General features: G+C 42.5%; 1 protein-coding gene across 1 annotated transcript; it reads left to right on the top strand.

Moving 5' to 3' along the window:
• Positions 1 to 1,671: 1,671 nt before the first annotated feature.
• Angel1 (angel homolog 1) lies at positions 1,672 to 21,555 on the top strand. The gene is made up of 9 exons (XM_015494248.2): positions 1,672 to 3,048; positions 3,848 to 4,074; positions 4,502 to 4,571; positions 5,175 to 5,608; positions 7,957 to 8,080; positions 8,378 to 8,488; positions 17,752 to 17,821; positions 18,334 to 18,497; positions 19,446 to 21,555. Exons 1-9 carry the CDS (start codon positions 2,547 to 2,549, stop codon positions 19,604 to 19,606), a joined length of 1,863 nt encoding a protein of 620 aa, XP_015349734.1. The 5' UTR covers positions 1,672 to 2,546; the 3' UTR covers positions 19,607 to 21,555.
• Positions 21,556 to 23,312: the final 1,757 nt, after the last annotated feature.

Below are 23,312 nucleotides of genomic sequence, written 5' to 3'. Positions count from 1 at the left end.
GGGGCGGCCCGGGGCTCGGTGGGCTCGAATCCTGGAGGCACCTGTCTTCACCTGCTCACTTCACCGCCGACGCTCAGCTCCCTGTGCTCGCTCAGCGGAGTCTGGTGGAAAAACGGACGCCCAGAAGCCAGAGACACATTTAAACCCCAGCTCTGGAGCATTCTTCCCGGGGACTTAGAGATGTGGTGGGATGGGGCAATGCCCCATGGATGCTTTAGAGAGAAGAGGGAGGGTTATTCCTTCACTTTTTCATAATCTGCTTCTGCGCCCCATTCCTGGTCTTTGAAATTCCAGAGACTTACGCGACCCTCAGTTCCTCTCTGAGATCACATAGAACTCCCAGACTCTTCTGCAGTGTAGGGGCGACAGGACCAAGAAGTATTAAGTCATGAGTCCAATTGCATTGTGTGCTTTTTGTTTCTGGAGCTCTACACAGTGTTTGTGTGTGTAATAATACATTTCATGTTAAAATATATATAAATGTGTGTGTGTGTATTTCTATGGTCTCTGCCACTGGAATACAAGTTTCAGGATGCAGGACTATGTCCATTTTGCTCATTATATCTAGTGCTAACACCCTGCCTGGTGTATGGTAGGTATTCAGTGAATTCAGGAATTTTCCTGTCTTGTGTGTCCTTACTTCTCTGGAATGGGAAATTCTACAGAAGCCATTGTTTTCAGAGAACTAAGCATATGTTGTTGTAGTGTCTGGGAGTTTGTCCAATGTCCAGGAGAGCAGTTTTAGTAACATATGCTAGCCCAGAGGTTTCCAGAACAGTAGAGTTCTAGGGATCTCAGAGAAGGCCCCCCCACCCACACATTAAACTTCCACTTTATAATAACTTTGTGTATTTGGTTTTTAAATGAGATTTAAAAAATTATTCTGCTTCTTAGAAAGAAACCTCAAACAACAAAATCTACTCAATTTGAAAACTAGTAACCTTATGCATATAAACCAAAAACCTTTGCCATCTGCTATACACAGAGTTGTTTCAAGGGACAGATAATTAGCAAGTCTCCGAGATTATAAAGCCCAGCAATGCAGCTCACAGATTTAGAGCAGATTTCTCAGCACTCTTGGCATTTGGAGTGAATCTGTCCGCGCATTGTAGGACATTCAACATCCCTGTTCTCTAGCACTGGCTGCCAGTAGCACTACCACCATGTGACAACCACAGTATCTCCCGATATTGCTAAATGTCACCTGTGTGCAAAATCCCCCTTTCCAACCTCCTACTGGGGTTAAAAGTCACTGGTTTAGAGTGGTATAATAAATTCACATAAGTGAGACATTGGAACTGTTGGTGTTTTTCTTTTAAAAATTGCCAATAAAGTCAATCTTTAGTGACAGTGGGTAATCATTGTGCATGGTACTTGTCTTATGCTGTAAATTAGTGATTCAGGGTGGACTGAGAGTATTTGTCAACACCAAAACACTGCAATGGGGGATTTGAAGCTCGAATTTTAAAGATTCTCTAACCTGCTTTCTTTTCTTTCTTTCTTTCTTTCTTTTTTTTAAAATATTTTTTTAGTTGTTGGACCTTTATTTTATTTACTTATATGTGGTGTTGAGAATCGAACCCAGTGCCTCACCCAAATGAAGCAAATGTTCTTTCACTGAGCCACAATTCCAGACCCATCTTATCTGCTTTCTTATATGTTGGCTGTTATTTGTAGCTGCTGTAGCAGAGAGATGACAGCTGTCTCTTAACTGTCAGTTGTTAGCACCTTTTAATTTGCAGCCTCTGATATGTTGTGGAATGGGAAAGCAGATAATGAAATTTGTGAAAATTTTATGAGTACAATAAATAGCTTTGAGAAGAGGCCCAAGGGTGTTAGTAAAGAAAGAAGTTGTATAGATTTTAAGACTGTTTGCTTTAGGGATTTTTATTTTGAAATGCCTTAATAGATTAGGGATTTATAGAGCTAAAAAAATCCTCATGGAGATTAGATAATCTGAACTTCTCTTGTTCACATTTTATAGTTATGAGTAAGTCCTTAGACTAGGGGCATTGTCCAAGTTTAGTTAGTTTTGTTAATTTTGGTGCTAGACCAAAACCCACAGTTCTGTTTCATGGTCATGTATTAGTTCTAATATAATGTGGTTTTTGGAACCAGAGAGTTTATATTAATAGCAACCAACCTTCAGATAAAAGGGATGTGGTTATGTGTACCTATCTGTGCCCTAGATTATGTGGGACAGGTATTCTTTCACTCATGCACTGAAATTTATCAGATCCCTACCATGTAAATTAAGTCATGTTAAAGCACTTATAACAGTACCTGGTGCATAGTAAGCACTTTGCTCTGGTGATGGTATTCCAGGAATTAGGATGGGCAGGCTTGATGATGGTGTAATGGTGAGCAAGGTGGCCATGATTCTTGCTAGTATGGGGATTACATTCCTACTGTGAGAAGAGTGTGGGTTGGGTGATGCTGTCTTGTAACCTGATGTTTTGGCTTTCCTCCTAGATGCTTTCTTTACATGTCGAAAAAATGCCCTCCTGGAGAAGAGCTCGTCCCCCCAGGTAGAGGGTGACTTTGCCATGGCCCCTCGGGGCCCTGACCAGGAGGAGTGTGAGGGCCTGCTGCAGCAGTGGCGAGAAGAAGGGTCGAGCCAGGTGCTCTCTACTTCGAGTGAGGGTCCCCTTGCAGATAAGGGATTAGCCCAGAGCAGCCTGGCACTCCTGATGGATAATCCTGGAGAACAGGATGCTGCTTCAGAGGACAAGTGGTCCAGCAGGCAGCTGAGTGATCTGCGGGCAGCGGAGAACCTGGATGAGCCTTTCCCTGAGGTGCTAGGAGAGGAGCCGCTACCAGAGGTCCAGGGTCCCTTGTGGGCAGCTGTCACTGTGCAGACAGGCCCCCAGTATGCAGACTGTGCTGTTCTCCCAATGGGTGCCCTGGCTGCAGAGCAGTGGGAGGAGGACCCTGCCATGGTGGCTTGGAGCATAGCACCAGAGCCTATGCCCCAGGAAGAGAATCCCATCTGGCCCTTTGAAGGCCTGGGGCAGTTGCAGCCTCCTCCAATGGAAATACCATATCACGGTGAGTTGGGCAAACTAAAATTGAGTGAGCCAGGGGAGTGGCTTGGCTTGGGGAAGGTTCTTGGTGGGAACGCCACCACTGCTGCTTTCTGTCTCTGAGAATTTTTTGGTGTCAGATCTAGAGAGGTCTTGCAGATGATCTTTTCCAGCCCCCTGGACTTACTGATGAAATAACCACAGTGCATAGAGGGAGTGGGCCATGTCACACAGCCAGCTAGTGGGAGAACTGAGGACTGATGCTAGTTCTGGTTTTCCACTCTTTCTACAGAGGTGACTTAGGGGCTTTCTGAGAAGTCTCAGGGCCTCCACTCCTTGCCTTAGCCTAGTTACATTTTGAGAGTCCATTAAAATGTGAAGAAAAGCTCTGTGGCTCAAATAGTTTTGAAATCTCCCAGCTGCCCCATGCTACAAAGGAGCAGAGGTTGAAAAAGCCCCAAGACTGGAATTACTCCAGAAGTGTCTTTAATCTCAGGTGACTATAAACTACAACCAGCTGAGTGATTCTCCAGAGACTCCTGAATGGAGCCAAAATGAGAGCCAAGTATTTTTTGAGCATCTACTGGGTGCTAGGTAGTGGGGATGCAGTTGTGAACAGGTCAAGATTGCTCTTGGCTTTGTGGGGCTTGCCCTCTAGTCTACAGAATGTCCTTAGGGCTGTCTAAATCACAACAGAGAGGGATAGTGACAGGAGCAATGGAAAAAAGAACTTGAGGCATGATATTACAGGTCAGGAGTGGAGGAGACGGGGCCTATGGGTAACCTGTACTCGTTGTGAACTCTTCTCACCAACCCCTCTGCAGAAATCTTGTGGCGAGAATGGGAGGATTTCTCTACCCAGCCAGATGCTCAGGGCCTGGAGGCAGGGGATGGCCCTCAGTTCCAGTTCACTCTGATGTCGTACAACATTCTGGCCCAGGATCTCATGCAGCAGAGCTCAGAGCTGTATCTGCATTGCCATCCGGACATCCTCAATTGGAACTATCGCTTTGCAAACCTCATGCAGGAATTCCAGCACTGGGACCCTGATGTGAGTGAAAAGGGGAAAGTGCCATTTTGCATTGGTGCTAGACTTGGACTGTTTCCCAATGCTCTTAGAGAATGAATTCACATCCATAGTGATTACAGTCCCCTCTAGCTCTAGAGCTTGCCTGCTTAGAGTCTTTTGAGTTTTTGGAAGATCCTAAGACACTCTCGAGGTATATGTTTTCCAGCACCTTTATGCAGGGAGGGAAACAGGAATTCAAGGAGCAGGAAAATCTAGTGCACCTGTCTGGCCTCCTCAGTTTAAATCTGCGCCTGTTCTTATTGATGGTGACTGGGAATTCAGTCCTGTGGGCAGTTTCATTGTGACCCTACCTGAGATCCATAGTAGTTTCCTGTTTGGGAGCCTGCTAGGGAATGGGAGTCACATTCCAGAACTCTGGAGTGATTGGTTTCCTTTGTTATTTTCCCAGATCCTGTGTCTTCAGGAAGTCCAGGAAGATCATTACTGGGAGCAGCTGGAGCCCTCTCTGCGAATGATGGGTACTGCAGATTGCTGTCATATTTGCCAGCTTTTCTTCCTCCAGCCTTACCTACTCTCCTGAAACCCACATCATTTTCTTGTGTCTTGATTAGCCCCCAGTCTCACCTGTGAGCTAGCACTTTCCACACGTGGGTGAGAAAGAAAGCAGAGTTCTACAGTTTTTAAGCAGTTCTGACATATTGCCGTTTAACCCTTGAAGTAACCAATCCTGTGAGGCTGAATGTTTATATTCCCATTTTATAGTTGAGAGAACTGGGATTCTGAAAGTTTTGTGTGACTTGCTCAAAATCACAAAACTACAAAGTTAGTAGGTTGTGGAGCTAGGACTCCAACTTGTCTGACTCCAGATTCTTTGTTCTTCCTGTTATGTTCTATTGCTTCATACCTTTCCCTCCCTCCTTTCCTTTCTAGCCCTTCAGACATCTGGTTACAGCTGTAAGGGAATCTCTGCAGGACCAAGGAGGTGTCAAGGACAAGGACTCCCCTTATTGAGCAGCAGGAACAGTGCCTTAGGGACACACCCTTGATCTGCTGCCGCTGGTTGGAAGGGGTTCAGGCTTCAGGGACTCTGACCGATGTCCTTGGTGGGATTTTCCTTGTAGGCTTTACCTGTTTCTACAAGAGGAGGACCGGGTGTAAAACGGATGGCTGTGCTGTCTGCTACAAGCCCACCAGATTCCGTCTGCTCTGTGCCAGCCCTGTGGAGTACTTCCGGCCTGGCTTGGAGCTCCTCAATCGGGACAATGTGGGCTTAGTGTTGCTGCTACAGCCACTAGTCCCAGAAGGCTTGGGGCAGGTCTCAGTGGCTCCTCTGTGCGTGGCAAATACTCATGTCCTGTACAACCCACGCCGGGGTGATGTCAAGCTGGCCCAGATGGCCATTCTCCTGGCTGAAGTGGACAAGGTGGCCAGGTTGTCAGATGGCAGCCACTGCCCTATCATCCTGTGTGGGGACCTGAATTCTGTCCCTGATTCACCTCTCTACAACTTCATCAGGGACGGAGAGCTCCAGTACAGTGGGATGCCGGCCTGGAAGGTGAAATGGGGGAGGCCACTCAGGCAGGGGGGAGGGAACATGGTCTAGGGAGAGATTTGGGTGTTGGTGTCAAGTGCTGCTTCTGTGGTAGGGTCAGGGTTACACTTATTCTGGTTCCCTCCTGCCTTTTCTTCTTACGTTGATTAGCTTATGCTCAAACTAGAAGTTGGAAACTCACAAGTACCTTTGCATATTGAAAACCTTTCAGTTTTTTTATGTATTTTTTAATTCACAAGTAATACATAAGTACATTTTTGCAAGAATTCAAACATAAGGCAGAAGCTCCCTTTATTACCTAAATTCCCTACCCTCCCTCAAATACTGACTGTTCTAAATTTGGTGGTGGTCTTTCAGATTGGTTCCTATCTATTTATGTTGATATCTGTTTCTATGATATTATAATCACAGCTTACATTTATTAAGCACTTAGCCTGTGCCATGTGCTATTTTAAGCACTTTACATGCATTAACTCATTAATTTTCAATATTTCTATCATTGCTTTCATTTTATAAATGAGGAAAACTAAGGCCCAAGAGAAGTAATTTGCTTTTGGTTATTCAGGTAATCAGCAGTAGAGCCAGGGTTTGTACCGAAGGAGCTCTGGCCCTGGAGCTCTGGCCCTCTATGACTCTGCTGTGATTGCTTGTAACAGCCAATGTGTGATATACACATCTGTGATGTTATATCGTAATTGATGATATAGTATTGTGTGTTTCATTTGTAGCTTCGTTTTTTGTTTTCAGTCAATAATTTGCATATGAATCTCTCATAACTCCACCCCCTGCACTCCCTGGTGTTGGGGGTCAAATCTAGGCTCTTGCACATGCTAGTTAAACATTCTACCACTGAGCTACATCCCCAGCCCTTTATTTTATTTCGAGAAAAGGTCTTGCTAAATTGGCCTGGCTGGCCTTGAATTTGAGATTCTCTTGCCTCAGCCTCCTGAGTAGCTGGGATTTCAGGTTTTTGCCATGTGCCTAACTTTATACCTTTTAGCTGCTGAATATTGATAGCATATATGGTTCATAGTTTTCTCAGCTTGTGCTGATTTCTTTATTCTGTTTTGTTATTGGTTAGCTTTTGGCAAAGCACAGTGGAGAAAAGACACAAAATAATTAGATTATTGCTGAGCACTTGGGCTTTTATTTTAATAAGGTTATTCAAGTGCCAGCAATGTTCTAGTTGCCCAGAGAAGGCCATTATCTTTCTGTAAAGAAGCCGTAATCAAGGAGCTCAGGGAACAGGAGAAAGAATTTGCTGAGTGCCGACCACATGACAGGCACTGAGGTGTAGTAGATTTGCTTTGAAGCCAGACAATCTTGAGTTCAAATCCCTGCTCTGCCTCCTTGGGCAGGTCACTTAAGTCTTATTTTCATCTGTACATTAGGTATATAATGGGACCTACATCAGAGATGTGGGATTTTTTTTTTTAATAGATTAAATAAAATAATGCATGTAAAGTGTTTTCTAGTTTGTGGTTTAAGGGAAGCAGTCAGTAATTGGTAGTTATTTTATTAGATTTTTAATTGTTTATGGTATTTTACAGTAAAGGATGTTGAACCCAAGAGAGTTATAACTAACTTGTCCAAAATCACAGCTCTTAAATGGCCATTAAATTTCAGATGATAAATTTCAGATGACGTTTTACTTCAGATGACATATTGAAATTTATGCCCTTTAAGGGCAGAAGGATTGTATCTGTCACATTTATCCCCAGCATTTAGCTAGTGTCTTGCACATAGTTGGCATTCAAATATTTGTTATTGTTAAATGAAATAAAGGGCATTTTGCTACACATGTTGGAGATGTACAGATGACTGATGTTGCCGAATGTTTCCCCCACTACGTTCTGTCCGTTCCCAGGCTGCTCAATGGCTTTGACCGAGGATGGTGACATAGATACGGTAAAGTGCTTTGGTGCATTTCCCATTTGGTTTGACCCTGTGGTTTCTCAATAGTAGGCTCAAGATATTAGACCTTGATCCAGAAGATCCAAAGGTCAGGATAAACCTCTTCCCAACTTAAGTTAAAGTGCCTGAGAATTGGCTTTCCCTGTGTAGAACTGTATAGATTTTTCTAAGATGAAACTTAGAACCACATGCTTATAACTTTAATTCACATATCTCACCCTCTCACTTCCCCTTCCTGTTTCATGGACATAGCAGTGTTTCTAGTGAAAAAGCAATATTTTAAACTGTTTTTAACTTTCCCCTGAGACTTAAGTGGGTTGCTTATTCCATGTGTGTAGTGTGTGATTGTGTGTATTTGTTCACATGTCCAAAACATGGACTGTTATTTCCTTTTTCTGTCTTGGTTTCCTCATTCCCATCTTGCTCTTTCCTTATAGGTATCTGGACAGGAAGACTTCTCCCATCAGCTTTACCAGAGGAAGCTGCAGGTCCCACTGTGGCCCAGCTCCCTAGGCATCACTGATTGCTGTCAGTATGTCACCTGTCACCCCAAGAGATCAGGTAAGCACATGGCACATTCTTGGTTGGCTTCGTCTTCGTGACCATTTTGGGAGAAAGCTTATTTCTCAATGATGAGAAAGTATAGTCTCAATTCTTTTAGCAGGTTCCTGTGTTTTTCTCACTGTCCTCCATATGGCCACCCAGTGAAATGAACAATTTGAAATCAGAGCTAGTGGAAAGTCTTCTGGTCTTCAGCACAGACTTCCTCTGGAAGCTGGAAGCTTCTTGGTTCAAAGGAGGTCTCAGCATGTTGCTCCTTTTCCTTTCTTTCACCGTATGGCTTTTCCTGGTTTACAGAGAGACGTAAATATGGCCGAGACTTCCTGTTACGTTTCCGCTTCTGTAACATCGCTTGTCAGCGACCAGTAGGACTGGTTCTCATGGAAGGAGTGACAGACACTAAGCCAGGTAATGGAACTAACCCTGATTTCTTTGTCCTCTTCCTTCCTCCCTCCTGACTCTTGTCAGTTCTGTGGTTTTCTAGTCTTTTCTAAATATGATTCTTAGAGATCAGCTTCTGGAAGTAAGTCTACAAGAAGGAAATGGAGTTGAGTTCATTGGTCGTATGCATTTATGGAAGTGTAGTGTGTTAAGAGCACTGGACCAGGAATCAAGAGGTGTGGGTTCTTACTAGCTCTAAGAGCCTAAGTAAACCTTATCATCTTTTGAGACTTGAGTTGCTAATAACTAGCATGTATACAGTGTTTCTAGGGGAAAAGACATCAGAAATCATAAGGTGACAGTGGACCTGGTTGTAATAAACAGTTGTTCCTGTGGAGAACTTCCAGATTGAATGTAGCAGAGTATACATGACATTATTGCCTTCTTTTCTCTGGAGTCACTTCAAAGCACAAAGAGGATGGGAAAAAAATGCAAACTCCATATTTGACAAAAGTAGGAGATCTGAAGATATCTGAAACCATGAGCCATGATTTAGGTGGAATGGCTGCAAGAAATACCTGAACGTTGTTCCAGGGTTGCTGGAGGAAGTATGGAGAGACTCTTCTCTTGGGGCTGAATGGATCTCAGACAGAATCAGCAGAGTAAATTTCCTCAAGGTGAGGAATATACCTTAAGGCACAAAACCAAAATCCTGCGTTTTTGCAACAAGAATAAAATGCATTGATAGTGTGTGATAGGAAAATCCCTGGGCTGTTTAAGAGGCAGTGGAGGAAGGATCCATCAAAGAACCAAACCATATTTGCATTAAGCAGTCTGTTCAAGTGGTGGAAGGGTAATGAGATACTTACAGAGCTGCATCTCTCTTTGGGGAGACATAAAGATTTAAAGTCCTCACACAATACTGCATCATGCAAATTCCTGTTGGAGTACATAACCAGTCCTTCCTTTGTATAAACTCCATTCAGATAGCTAGTGCAAAAGAATGTACGCTAATTCCAAGCCCGGCTTGCCTAAAACAGTGTGGGATCTGCACTAAATTACTATAAGAAAAAAAGAAGGAATGGAAAACCAAAGCAGATAAAGAATGCTTCAAAAAATAAAAGAAGAAAAGGGGGAAAAAAGAGGACACTTCAAAGATAAAAATTGCTGCCATGAAGCATGGGAAATTATAATATTTTCCCATAAATTAAAAAAAATAAGGCAATCACGTTTATATAAGAAGACCAGAAAATCAAGTAACTGCTTTTTTTTTTTTTTTTTGTGGGTGCTGGGGATTGAATTTAGGGCTTTGTGCATGAGAAAGTGACTGCTTTTTATGAAATAAATACAGGCATGTGGCAAAAAATCAGATGATTTTTTTTTTCTTTATGGCACTGGGGATTAAAACAAATACTTATCCACTGAACTGCATAGCCAGCCCAAAATGTCAGAAGATGAAACACAAGTTTTGGAGCATGGAAAAGAAGTAGAATTGCCGCAGTCTGGCTGGGCACAATCAGGAGCCACTTGTCAAAAGAAACTAACTTTATTTTTAGAACCACACACGCCAAACAAAACAGCCTCTCAGGAAAAACCCTCAGAGCCTCAACTGCCACCACCGGCTTTCCACAAGCCTCTCTCTCCCCCACAAGCTTCTCTCCACCTCCCACAATCCTCCTGCTCTTGAGGCCGATTGGCTGGGTCACGTGGGCGGAGCCAAAAAAGTCCCCCAATGAGCAGCTCCGTGGTCTGAAAGGGCAGGGAAACAGCCCAATGAGCATCACCGCAGAGGAGCCAATCAGCTAGATGTTGCTGGGGCCGCTGTGAGCCAATCATCAGCCGGCAGCTGGAAGTTTGCTGGGGCCCCTTCGGCTGTGGCTCTCAACATAGAATAAAACAAAACATTACATAGAATGAAGCCAAAGTTGGATGAAGCACAAGGAAGAATAGATACTCTGAAAATGAAGCAAGAGACAGAGGCCAGGAACTCAAAATAAATAAAACTAGCAAAAAAGAAAAGGAAGCATAAAAAGGATTTATATACTCTATGTGCATATATGATTACATGACCTCTGTAATTCTACATCATGTACAACCAGAAGAATGAGACATAATGCTTTTATGTATGGTATCTACTGTCATTTATTCAGTCTGCTATCATGTATAACTAATTAGAACAAATAAAAAAAATTACAAGAAAGGATTTATAGAGAAAATGACAGTAGTAAAAGATAAGATTCAATGTATGCATAACTGGAGTCCACAAAGAAGGAAACCAATATAATAACCTCAGAGTACTATTTATTCTAGGAAGTCTTTCCCCAAAATGAAAAGATACGACTCTTCAGATTCAGAGGACATATCATGTTTCAGTAAAAAATCATGTAGGAGAGTCAATACCAAGACATCATAGTGAAGTTACTAGAAGTCAAAGAATCCTTTGGGCAGTTGAACCAAAAGATTGTGCTATTATTATGTATAACCATAATCAGATTGGCTCTAGATTTCTTTTTTTTTTTTTTTTAAACTTATCTTTATTTTGTTCATTTACTTTTGTGTGGTGCTGAGGATCAAACCCAGTGCCTCACTCGCGAGAGGCAAGCGCTTTACCTTGAGCCACACCCCAGCCACCTGGCTCCAGATTTCTTAATGTCAACATTCAACTTTGGAAAACTAGACTTCAAGAAAAAAAGGTTTAGCTCAAGATTTGATAACCACCAACAGTGCTTGAAGAAGAAATTAGTAGAGAAGTATAGACAACCAGACAAGGGCTAGGAAACTATAGTGAAAGGTCTAGTGGTGAGTGATGAATTTGTTTTTCTTGTAGTTAATTTGAATTGGCATTTTCCACCCACAGAGCTTTGAACATTTCAGTGGCTCAGGTTTTTTTTGTTGTTGTTGTTTCAATTGCAAAGCTTTGGTATTATTATAACTGTGGCAAGAGCAAGAGCAGTAGTAGTACAGTGATTGCCACCATGCATTGAATGACCAGCATGTACCAGGAAACAAGATAAGTGCTTGTATCACTCAGGCTCAGCGAGGAGAGCTGTGGCTCATGTGTTTAGACCTCAAAATTCTATAGTTGAACAATAACAGAATCCTACATAGGTAATTTTATAATAAGTTGTTTAAAAAAAATCAGTGCTGTACTTGAAAGAAGCATAAAATAGCATTTAAATTTAATAACGAAGCTAAACTAAGGACCTTTAAACTACATACTGACAATCACTTTGTAAGTAGAGAAGAATCACTCAACAGTAGGGGAATATCTAGTTCAATAACAGTGCAAAATAACATAGTATTTTCACAATTGAAATTAAATTTGGATAAACGCGTGGATCTGCCATGTGCCCTTCCATTTGTTCATTGCTCCCACCTAGGGCTGAACAGGCTGCTGATGAATCTTTCACATTCCAAATCTAAAAAGCTCACCATTTTTAGGCCTCGAGGGCGAAAATTTAAATGGAGTACAGGGAGATAAGTGTTTCAGTTCATTTTTTTCAGCAGAATCTGTTTAGATATGCCAACAAATACTATTCCAGTTCAGTACCAGTTATCTAACCCACCTTATATCAAAACGTGCCCACTTGACTGTGACTTCAGTGGAGTCTCTGAATGCTAAAGGAAACGCAGTGGTGGTAGTAATGGTCTGATTTTCCCCTAAGCTGACATTGCATTGCACTGGAGCGTTCCACATCACTCAGGTTGTGTAATACAAAACATTGTGATTCTTACTCTTTCCAACTCCCTTTGTGAAAAAATAGTTCATAAATAGGGTACTTACGTCCTTCTTGTTAATATTTTCAATTATTGAGCTGGGAGTGTGGCTCAGTGGTAGAGCACTTGCCTAGCATGTGCAGGGCCCCGGTTCGATTCTCAGCTCCACATAAAAATAAATAAATAAAGGTGTCGTGCCCAACTACAACTAAAAATAAATATTAAAAATATTTTCAATTATTAATGATTTCTTTTTTACTGTATAATTCTGAAAGACACAGTCTTAGTCCATTTAGGCTGTTGTAAAAAATATCATAAACAGGGTAGCTTTTAAACAACAGAATTTTATTTTTCACAATTCTGAAGGTTGGAAATTCCAGGATCAGGTACTGGCAGATGTGTTGTCTGGTGAGGACCCACTTCCCAGTTCATTTATGGCATTTTTTCACTGTGTCCTCACATAATAGAAGGGACTAGGATTCTCTCTTGGGCATCTTTTGTAAAGGTGTTAATCCCACTCTTATCCATACTCATGACCTAATCACCTCCCAGGGGTGCCGCCGCCTCATACCATCACTTACACGGGGGCTAGGATTTTCAACATATGAATTTGTGTGGGGAGGACACACTAACAGTATAGCAGATACTGAAAAGGGATCACTGTTTTCTTTCTAATCTTTGCACTGAATCTTGGGGCTTTGGGTCTTAAACTAAGTAAGAGGAAAGTATGTTACCAAGTTGTGCATTGTAGAAAAAATAATTGCTAATAAGTGTGACTTTCGTAAATCACTAGTTAACATGTTGACCAGAGGTTACATAGAAACCTACCTGGCTATCTGGTTAGCTTTCTAAGTAGGAAAAGTTCTCAGTCCAGCTTCTCCACTCATCCATGTGGTCCTCTTCCCAAATACTTGCAGAACTTGCTTGCTTGACTCCTGCCTATGCTGAATGGACCCTGGCAAGATGTTGAGACAGGATGCTTTTGTAGAGGTAGCTATACCTCATGTGACCTGGAGGGGCAGGTGGGAGCCTTCATTTCTGTGGCACTGAAAGAACAATGCTGTTTGTACACAGTACTGTGTGCAGAGGCAGAACCTGGTATTGAGGGGAAACCACCTTTAAGATTCTGATGGTCACTGTGATTTTTCTTGCATATTGTAATGGCAAAGGATGTAGCTCAAAATGGAAACATTAGTGTTATGAAAGTTGATGCTCCAAATAACATCACATCAACAATCACAAAGTGAAACTGTAGGTATAACAAGGAATAAACAGAAAATAAGTAGTAGGTTTAATCCATCTCTCTCAGTCTCCAATAGATCTAGTGAATAAAAGGTAACTAAGAGGGCTAGAGTTGTAGCTCAGTGGTAGAGCACTTGCCTAGCATGTGTGAGGCCCTGGGTTCGATTCTCAGCACCACATATAAATAAATGAATAAAATAAAGGTCCATCAACATCTAAAAAATTTTTTTTAAAAAAAAGGTAACTAAGAATATAAAAGAGGGCTGGGGATGTGGCTCAAGCAGTAATGTGCTCGCCTGGCATGCGCAGGGCGCTGGGTTCGATCCTTAGCCCCACATAAAAATAAAATAAAGACGTTGTGTCCACCGAAAACTAAAAAATAAAAAAAATTCTCTCTCTCTCTCTCAAAAAAAAAAAAAAAAAAGAATATTAAAAAAAACTAAGTACGATGTTGTATGGTAAACCTTTATTGATTCATATCAAATTCTAAACATTGAAGCAAAGAAGACTTTAAAAAAATCATTGGGAAATTTCTTAGAATTGACCATAACTTTGACAACAAAGCACGTGTAGTAAAAATAGAATTTAAAAACATGAAAGAAAACAGTATGCTCTAGACATTTAAAAAACTTTAAGGTTGAGGTTGGGGCTGTAGCTCAGTGGGAAAGTGGTTGCCTCACATGTGCGAGGCCCTGGGTTTGATCCTCAGCACCACTTAAATAAACAAATAAAATAAGGCATTCTGTCTATCTACTACTACAGTAAATAAATAAACAACAAATAAATAGTGTGTTCATCTTCAACCAAAAAAATATTCAAAAAACAAACTTTAAGGTTAAAGAGGAAATTTAAAGTGAAACTGTAGGATATTAAGAAAATAACAATGAAAATATATTTGTGGGATATACCTAAAACAGTGTTTTATTGAAAAATTCATAGAATAATTGTCAAAATTCAACATCAATTCTACATACTTAAAAAATAAGAATATTAAATAAGGAAACAATGGATGATTCCTTATACTGTTGATAGGTTATCTCAACTCCAAAAATCAGCATCTTGCTTAAATAGTATTCCTGTTAAAGTTAGGAACAAGACAAGGACATCCACTATCATTATTTATTTGTGTTTGGAGATAACAGAATTAGAAGTATAGAATATAGAAATAGAAGAAAAAAATACAAAGGTAAAAATGGAAAGGAGAGGGCAGATTATTATGTGCGTTGGGAGATTATTATATGTTATATAACTGGTGATCTAAGAAAACCAGCTAAGAACACCATTAGTATTAAGATGATTTTAGAAAGTAGGTGCAAAGTTAATATGTAGAAATCAGTAGTATTCTCATGTAAAAATGCTGATTGATTTATTAAAAAATATAAAGAAAATAAGACCCTATTTGTAATAGCAACAAAAAAATATAGAAATGAATTTGACAGGAAAAATGTAACGTATGAAAAGGAACATTTCCTTTCATCTAAATTATCGAATTTATTGGCATGAAGTTGTCTATAACATTCCCTTATTCTTTTTGTTAAAACAGCTTTATTGAGATGAAATTTATATTTTATAAAATCCACCCATTTAAAAAGCATAGTTCAGTGACCCTTAGTATATTCAGAGTTGTATACCCATCACCACGATCTAATTTTAGAACATTGTCAACATCCACAAAGACGAGTTAGCAGTCACTCTTTTTTTTTTTTTTAAATATTTATTTATTTTTTAGTTTTCGGCGGACACAACATCTTTGTTTGTATGTGGTGCTGAGGATTGAACCCGGGCCGCACGCATGCCAGGCGAGCGCGCTACCTCTTGAGCCACATCCCCAGCCCCCTAGCAGTCACTCTTCAGTCACCCCCTCCAAGTCAAAAATCAAGTGAACATCAATATGGGTTTCTGGACTCTCAATTCTATTCCATTCTCTGTTTTGTATCCTTATCTCGGTATTATGCTGTCTTTGATTACTATAGTTTTGTATACTTTCAAACTGGGAAAGTCCTTTTTGGTGTTTTTCAAGATTATTTTGACTGCTTTTGCCCTCTGCATTTCCACATGAGTTTTAGGATCAGCTTAACCAAATTCTGTAAAATGGGCTATGGATGGGGCTCACTTGGTAGAGTGCTTGCCTAGCATGTGTGAGGCGTTGGGTTCCATCTCTGGCACCACATACAATAAACAAATAAAGGTATTGTGTCCATCTACAACTACAAAAATATATTTTTTTTAAATTCTGTAAAACCAGTTTGGATTTGATAGGGATCTACAAATCCATGTATCAGTTTGGGAGGTATTGCCATTTTACAGTGTTGTCTATGAACAATGAACCTGAGAAAAATTTCCATTTATTTAGATCTTTAATTTCCATGTTTTATGATTTTGGGTGTGCAAGTCTTATTTTGTTTCTGTTAAATTTTATTTTAATTACTTTATTCTTTTCAATGATATTATAAATTGAATTATTTTCTTAATTTCATGTTTAGATTAGTTCATTGCTAGCGTATAGAAATATGATATTTTGTATGTTGCTCTTGTATTCTCCAATTTTGCTGTACTCATTTATTGATTCTAATAGTTTTTAGTGGATATTTCCACTTAATACTAAAATCTCCACTGGGATTTTCTCTATATATAAGATCATGTCATCTTATAAATAGAAATAATATTATTTTTATTCCAATATGGATGCCTTTTATTTTTCTTCCATAACTACCCAATGAGAACTTTGGTTACACTGTTGGCTAGAAGTGGTGAGAACAGATACCCTTGTCTTGTTCTTGATCTTAGAGGTAAAACTTTCAGTCTGTCACCAGCAAGTATGATGTTTGCTGTGGTTTTTAATAGATTCCCTTAAGGTTGAGGAAGTTCTCTTCTATTCCTAGTTTGTTGAGTGTTTTTAAATCATCAGAGGTTGTTGTATTTTGTTAAATGTCTTTTCTGAGTCTGTCGAGATAATCATGTTTTTTTGTCTTTACTAATAGGTTGCATTATGTTAATTGACCTTACATTCTTGGAATAAATCCTGTATTGTCACAGTGTATTATACAAATTGTTTTTATATTTTGCTGAATTTGATTTGTTAGTATTTTATTGAATACTACCATATCTGTGTTCATAAGGGATATTAGCCTGTAGTTTTTTTTGTGATATGGGAATAATACTGACCTCATGGAAAGAATCGGCAAGGGTTCCCTTCTCCTATGTTCTGAAAGGTTGGTGGATGATTTGTATAAATTCTTCTTTAAATTTTTGGTAGAATTCATTAGTAAAGCCATCCAAGACTGAGTGTTTCTTTGTGGGAAGTTTTAAAATTACCGATCGAACTCTTTACTTGTTACAGGCCTAGTCAGATATTTTGTTTCTTTTTAAGTCAGTTTATATAGTTTACGTCTTTCTAGGAATTTGCTCATTTTATCTAACTTATCTAATTTATTTGCTTACAGTTGTTTATAATATTTGCTTATGGAGTTTTTAAAATTTTGTTTTCTGTTTTTGTCCTATGTCATTAGTAGTAATGTCCCCTCTTTCATTCCTAATTATAGTAATTTGAGTGTTCTTTTTTCTCAGCAGTCCTGGTAAGGGTTTGTCATTGTTGATCTTCGATATCTATTAATGGCATTAGGATCTGTGATTATGTCCCTCTTTCTTTCCTCATAATTGATAATTTATATCTTTTTTCTTTAAATGAATATATGGTGATATTATATGTACACGTGTGTATTTATGCATGTATACATATCTACATATGTATATAGATAACACACAATGCTATGTGATAGAAAATCTCTAGAGAAATACATTATAAGTTTGGTAACCTTGGTCGCCTCTGGAGAGGGGAATTGAGTGGTAAGAAGTAAGAGGAAGCATCACTGATTTTTTTTTTTCCTCCCCACATTTTGATTTTTGTACCATGTGACTCTATGATCCATTCTTTTTTATAAATTGAATTAAATTTTTTTTAGAATGCTGAGCCAAGGAATGCAATGTCTCTGTTAGAGGCCTGAGGTTCTTGACCTTGGCTCATTATTTTCTTCCTCTCTTCACTGTTCTTCTTTCCCTTTCCCCTTCTAGATCCTTCTAGAGCAATCTAGACAAGGATCTAAGAGTGATTTCAAGGGACTGGGGTGTGGCTCAGAGGTATAGCGCTCGCCTAGCATTCGTGAGTCACTGGGTTCAATCCTCAGCACCATATACATATAAAATAAAGACATTGTGTCCACTTAAAACTTAAAAATAAATATTAAAAAAAAAAGTGATTTCAAGGTGGAAAGCTATGACCCTACTTCACTGACAGAGAATGATAAAAGCTTTCTCTCTCTGGTCTTCTACAGAGCGACCTGCTGGTTGGGCCGAGTCTGTCCTTGAGGAAGACACATCTGAGCTTGAGCCTGTCTTCCCCAGGTAAACTTCCCTCCAGCTCTCTTCAGCTTTTATTCAGCCCCTTCCTAGGTGTGGAAGAGGGATTCCATTGGCTATCCTGAGGCTGATTTGGGAAGCAATTTTTACTAAGCTCTTGCTCTTCTCCCAAGAAGATCATGGAGAGAGTGTATGGATATGCAGAACTCAGAGGAGCCCACTCTTATTTTTGCAGACAGAAAGCACATGAATATCTTCTCTTCTTAGAGAGCTTGGTGGCTCATGGACAGGGGCACTTTGGGTATACTTTATCAGGTGGCAAGTGGAAAATGCAGATTTTAAGGGTTAAGGGTCTCAGTATCAATGTGTCTGTTTCTGGGCTAATTTTAGCTAAGTCTGCCCATCTTGTATTAGCATGGAAAGGTATTTGGTGAGATTGAATCATTAGGATTATCCCTTAAAAAAAAAAAAAAAAGCTTTATCAAACACAGAGAGAAAGTGATCTGGGGAAATTTTAATGGTTTCTGTTGACTGACATCTCCCCTCTATTCCTATAGGGTTGTAGGCACCATCCAGCACTGCCTCCACCTGACCTCAGTCTATACCCATTTCCTGCCCCAGCATGGCCGTCCAGAGGTCACCACGATGCCCTTAGGTCTTGGAACAACAGTGGATTACATCTTTTTCTCAGCTGAGTCCTGCGAGAATGGGAACAGAACTGGTAAGTCTGGGGGATCCAAGGTTCTGAGAAGCTACCTCCAGGGTCCTGGGGATCTGCTGATAATAAGCCAGGCATTTGGTGGCATAACTTAGGCTGCTGGGACATGATTAGCAGAGGAGCAGGTTCTGTACCAACCTTGGTGCTGGCTGCTGCCCTCATTCTTCCTGTAGGCTCCCTCCCTGCCTTCTCCATTTATCCTTCCAGCATCAGAGAGAGGTGAGTGAAACAGGCACTCTCTACCCCTATTTTAGGGGTAAAAATAGAGTACTAGGAGTGATTGGACTTGTTTGGGTGGGAATGTGGGGGACACAACTAAATGAGGCCCTGTTTTCTCTCTTCATCTCATACCAGTAGTCACAGGGAGGAGTTTACCAACGTCATGCCTATTTTGTTTAAAATGTAGTTTTTAGAGTGTTAGAATCAATTGTTTATGTTTAAAAGTCAGATTTTATATAGAAAGTCTGGATTTTTTGGGGGGGCGGGTACCAGGGATTGAATTCAGGGGCACTTGACCACTGAGTCACATCCCCAACCCTATTTTGTATTTTATTTAGAGACAGGATCTCACTGAGTTGCTCAGCGCCTTGCTTTTGCTGAGGCTGGTTTTGAACTCATGGCCCTCCTGCCTCAGCCTCCCAAGCCACTGGGATTACAGGCGTGTGTCAGCGTATCTAGCAAAAGTTTGGATTTTTTTGCTTCTCTTGGAAGCAAAACTGTACCTGGGCTATGGTCCTGTTTGCCATAGGCCCTGGCACCCACCTGTCTTCTCATTGATATTACCACAGGGGGGCATCTCTGAGGAAATGAGGCCTCATAGCCAGAAGCTGTAGGAGGTGGGACACAGCCATAGGGATGTGGCCCACAGAGGCTTGGTTCCTGGAGGGCCTGTCGTGCTCCCCAGGAGTGGCTGTGGCTGCTCTACCCACTGAGTTCTACTTTGTATCCCAGGTGATAGGCTGGATCGAGATGGAACTCTCAAGCTCCTGGGCCGCCTCTCCCTCCTCTCTGAAGAGATTCTGTGGGCCGCCAACGGCTTGCCCAACCCCTTCTGCTCTTCAGATCATCTCTGCCTGCTGGCCAGCTTTGGCATGGAAGTCACCGCCCCGTGACGGCCCCCAGGGGAAGAGAGCTTCTCTTCCGGAAGACCTCAGTGACCAGCGACTGTGGAAATGCCCTGTGCTGTGGAAACTTATGTCCCTCCCCCTCATTCCCTCCTGCCCGTGGTTAGACTTTCTCCAGGCCTGTCCACGTTTTCTGCCTGTGGTCCCTGCCCTGCCCCAACCTCTTCCTAATCCTTTGCCACATACTCAGTGGCCCTGGGAGAGGCAGAAGCGGGGGGGGGGGGGCCCCCTTCCTTCCATGTACCCAGCGCTCCCCCTTGATTTTTAATTACCAGGGTTGTGGGAGCTATTGATCTCATTGGTTATTTGCTTTTAGGCCGTTTCTTGGTGGTACCTTCTGACCTGACCTTCTCCCTGCCTTCCTGACCCCTGGGCCTAACCCTCTTGCAAGGCATGCACACATGTGATGTGTATATGATACATGTGCCCCCTTGGGGTGGGACTGCCCAGCACGGCCATGCCTGCCTCTGTCCGGTCCACTTTCCACATGGGGCTGGGTGCCCAAGGGCAGGTTGAGAGCTGGGTGCTGCCAGGTGGCAGCAGGGCTGTGGGCTTTCCCTCTTGTGACCCTCTTGAGTTTCGTCAGTTCTTTATCTTGCCAGCCAGGGCCTACTTGCAGTCTAGGCTCTGGGAACAAATGGGCCCCACAGCCTGCAGCAGCAGACGGAGGGGGATGTACCACCTACCCAGTGGGCCCTGAGCCTTCAGCCCAGAGGTCCCAGCAGGCTGGCCATGATTGCTCTAGGGCTTGTCCCTTTCCCAGGCTGCCCTGAGACAGGCAGAAGTTTGAAATCTTATGTGGGGTTCAGTGGGCTGGGTGTGGTGTGAAGTTTAAAACTTTCTAAGAATGGGGAGAAAGAACCTTTAGGAAACTGCTGCTCAGTGGACTCAACAGAATTGGGCATAGGAGGGAGTCACAGCCGGGGAGAGTAGGTGGGCTCTGCAGCCGCCTTAACCAGCACCCAAGACCTAGTGGGCTTATTCTCTCCTCTACACCCACAAGCAATTGTCTGTTTCTTTTTTCCCACAGTTTTTTTTACTTTTTGCTGCCTCCTCTTTTCCCATTCCCTTCCACTTTCTCTCTAGAAAAGCCTGCTGTTTCGCACAGGCCAATTTGTCTCAGCAAAAAGATGGCTTTGGGCCAACCTGGTCCAAGAACGCAGGGCGGCCATGCTTGAGGATTTGCTCTGTCCAGCATCCCTCAATGCACAGTGTCTGTGCTTTCCCTCCGTAGCACAGGGTACCGTGGCCCACCCAGGGACCCCAGCCCACTCTGTGTCACCTGCATGCCTTACTTTTTCATGTCTGGGGTGTGTCCTAGGGTGTTCCTGGGCCACCTCCTCCCAATTCCCTGAACTCCAGAGCAACAGCTGGCCCTTGTCACTGTGACTTGCTGTTGCTCCACTCAGCCTCCAGAAAGAGACTGAAGGGACTAGCCAAGAGGCTTGCGTTAGGGACAGTGGTGGGCCAGAAGTTGATATTCTTTTTTAAAAGCCAAAGACCTAGCTCCAATTCTGCTACTGCATTCCTGGTTGTAAGCTTTCATGTCTAAGTTCTGAAATTTTTCCTTTTTTATGTTTGTGTATTTTAAAGCTTTGTTTCCTGGGTACCAGGCACGTGCCTGTCTGAGCCCCAGGCCTGCCTGCCCATCATTAACTCTGTCTGTCCTTGGGCACCGCTTGAGGTGGTGTCAAGACAGTTCCCTGTTTGTTCCTAGGATGAGAGCCCATCAGTGTTCTCTTCTGCCAGGAAATGCAGGTTAGAAATGGCTAAAGACAGCAGAGGCCGGAGTTGACAGGTTATCCTTTCTTTGTTTTCTTATTTGTTTCTGTTTTAGAGATGAAATGGGGGGTGGTGGTGGTTAAATGGTCATTTAAACTTCATTCTACAGTCTGCAGAACTGGGGCAACTTTTTCCAAATAAAGGTTTACCTTTTACCTCCCTATTGTTGGTCTTTTTATTAGGACCCTGAAGGGCCTGGGGTCTTGAGATAGGTCATGGAGGATGAGGTGGACACAAAGGAAGAGACTGTGGAGCTTCTGATCCTGGGGTGGGGTTTCAAGACCAAATCCAAAAAGAGGAATTTCTTGTAATTTGCATTTGTTAACCTCCTACTTCCCCGGCCTGGGAGGAAGACGGGCTTGAGCAAACCCTCCGCCAGCCTTTCTTCCCGGTGAGAAGAAAAAGCTCTGTCTGGGCTGCTCTATGCTCACCTCATCTCCTGTCCCTTGCCTCCCCATGGGCCACACCTCATGTAAAGGAGGGCCTGTGCCCAAAGCAGGAAAGACATGTTTTCTTGGTCAGAGCTGCGGCAGCTGTGAGAAGCATGAGGCACGTGGCAGATGCCTCTCGCCGAGCATCTATTTCTGATCATCTCTTGCATTCTGGAGCCAGGGCTGAGCTGTGGGCCATCTGTCGCTGGAAACATTTTCTTCTTTGCCAGGTCTCACTTCTGGGACTTTTGTCCTCCATCCTCTCTATGCATTTAAGCCTTGCCAAGAGCATGAGGAGCCAGGTATGGTGTTCCTCTGAATAGATTCCCAGACCTCAGACTCGACCTCTCAAGAGTCTCTGGGCATCTGAGTTACTTAGAGCCACCTGGTGCTTCAGTTGCACTACCCAGGTTGGGATTCACTGATTTGGTAGAAAGAAAACTGAGCCAGGGATTAAGAACACCACTTGCCATCTTGGCTGGGTTGGTTGGTGACTGCAGGTAAATTACTTAGCCCTCTGAGTTTCAGTTCACATTCACTTGGTGAAATGGAAATTTCTCTTATGAGGATTTTCAGATCTGCTTTGTGCTGCGGCAAGAAAAGAAGGCTCAGAATTAAGGAGTTTGGGGTAGATGAGCCCTGGCACAGAGGAATCCCGGCTACCTCAGTCACTTGGTGTGGCACAGCACTGGTGCTTGTCCATTGTCGAACAGCATGCCACCAAACAGCGTGGTGGTGTTCAGAGAGGGCCGTTACATCTGATGAGACCATCCCAGAGAGAAGTTGAGAACCTCGACTTACTGCTTCATTTCTTGCTGGCATAAGTTCCTCGGAACACAGCCTTTCTGGAAGCAAAGGTCTGAGAAGGAGAGCTCAGAGGCAGCTTGAAACCAAGGACTGAGAAGGAAAATGATCAACCAGGGTACTTTTTTTCCCTCTGCAGTTCCTGCCCTGGCGTAGCTACTCACTGGAGGATTGCTTTTTGGTCAGTTGCGTGATGGCTTTTCCCACCCTCCTTCCTTCCTCTGTTCCGGATGGACTACCATGGGCTTGGCAGGGACCAGGGAGGGCACGGCTGGGATATAGGCTGGGATGCATCTTGGGAGTGGACTCTGGGGCTCCTTTCCCTAGTGTCCATCAGGAGGATCTGTTGCAGCTCTGGGCTCCCAGCACCTGGGTGCACCCAGCCTTTCTGAACAAATGTGCAAAACCAAAACTCTTGCAGATGAGGGCCAGCTGGCTGAGAGCCTGGTAGAGTGCAGATTGGCCTGGGTCAGAATATGTGAATTCCATGTGTTTTGAAGGGAACTTCCCTCTGTCCCATTCCTAGTCTGCTCCTATACCCTAATGCCTGGGACCTCAGCCAGCTGTGGTGAGAACAGTCTCTACTTTTACATCCTTCGAAGTTTTGTTTCCCATGACCAAGTCCTTTCTGGCTAGGGATTAACAGGAATCTATGTATCTGTGCACACTGTCATGTG

This window comes from Marmota marmota, unplaced genomic scaffold (assembly GCF_001458135.2).
Source record: "Marmota marmota marmota unplaced genomic scaffold, marMar, whole genome shotgun sequence".
In the NCBI taxonomy this organism is placed as follows: domain Eukaryota; kingdom Metazoa; phylum Chordata; class Mammalia; order Rodentia; family Sciuridae; genus Marmota; species Marmota marmota.
The sequence above is the reverse complement of the archived record's forward strand: the minus strand, read 5'-3'. Positions and strand labels throughout refer to the sequence as shown.

Bases quoted from the DNA above. Each gene is read 5' to 3' on its own strand.
- Angel1 (XM_015494248.2), top strand. From the start codon at position 2,547: ATGGCCCCTCGGGGCCCTGACCAGGAGGAGTGTGAGGGCCTGCTGCAG. The intron at 8,489-17,751 runs GTAATGGAACTA...GGTCTTCTACAG, and splicing joins AGTGACAGACACTAAGCCAG to AGCGACCTGCTGGTTGGGCC. The intron at 17,822-18,333 runs GTAAACTTCCCT...CTATTCCTATAG, and splicing joins CTTGAGCCTGTCTTCCCCAG to GGTTGTAGGCACCATCCAGC.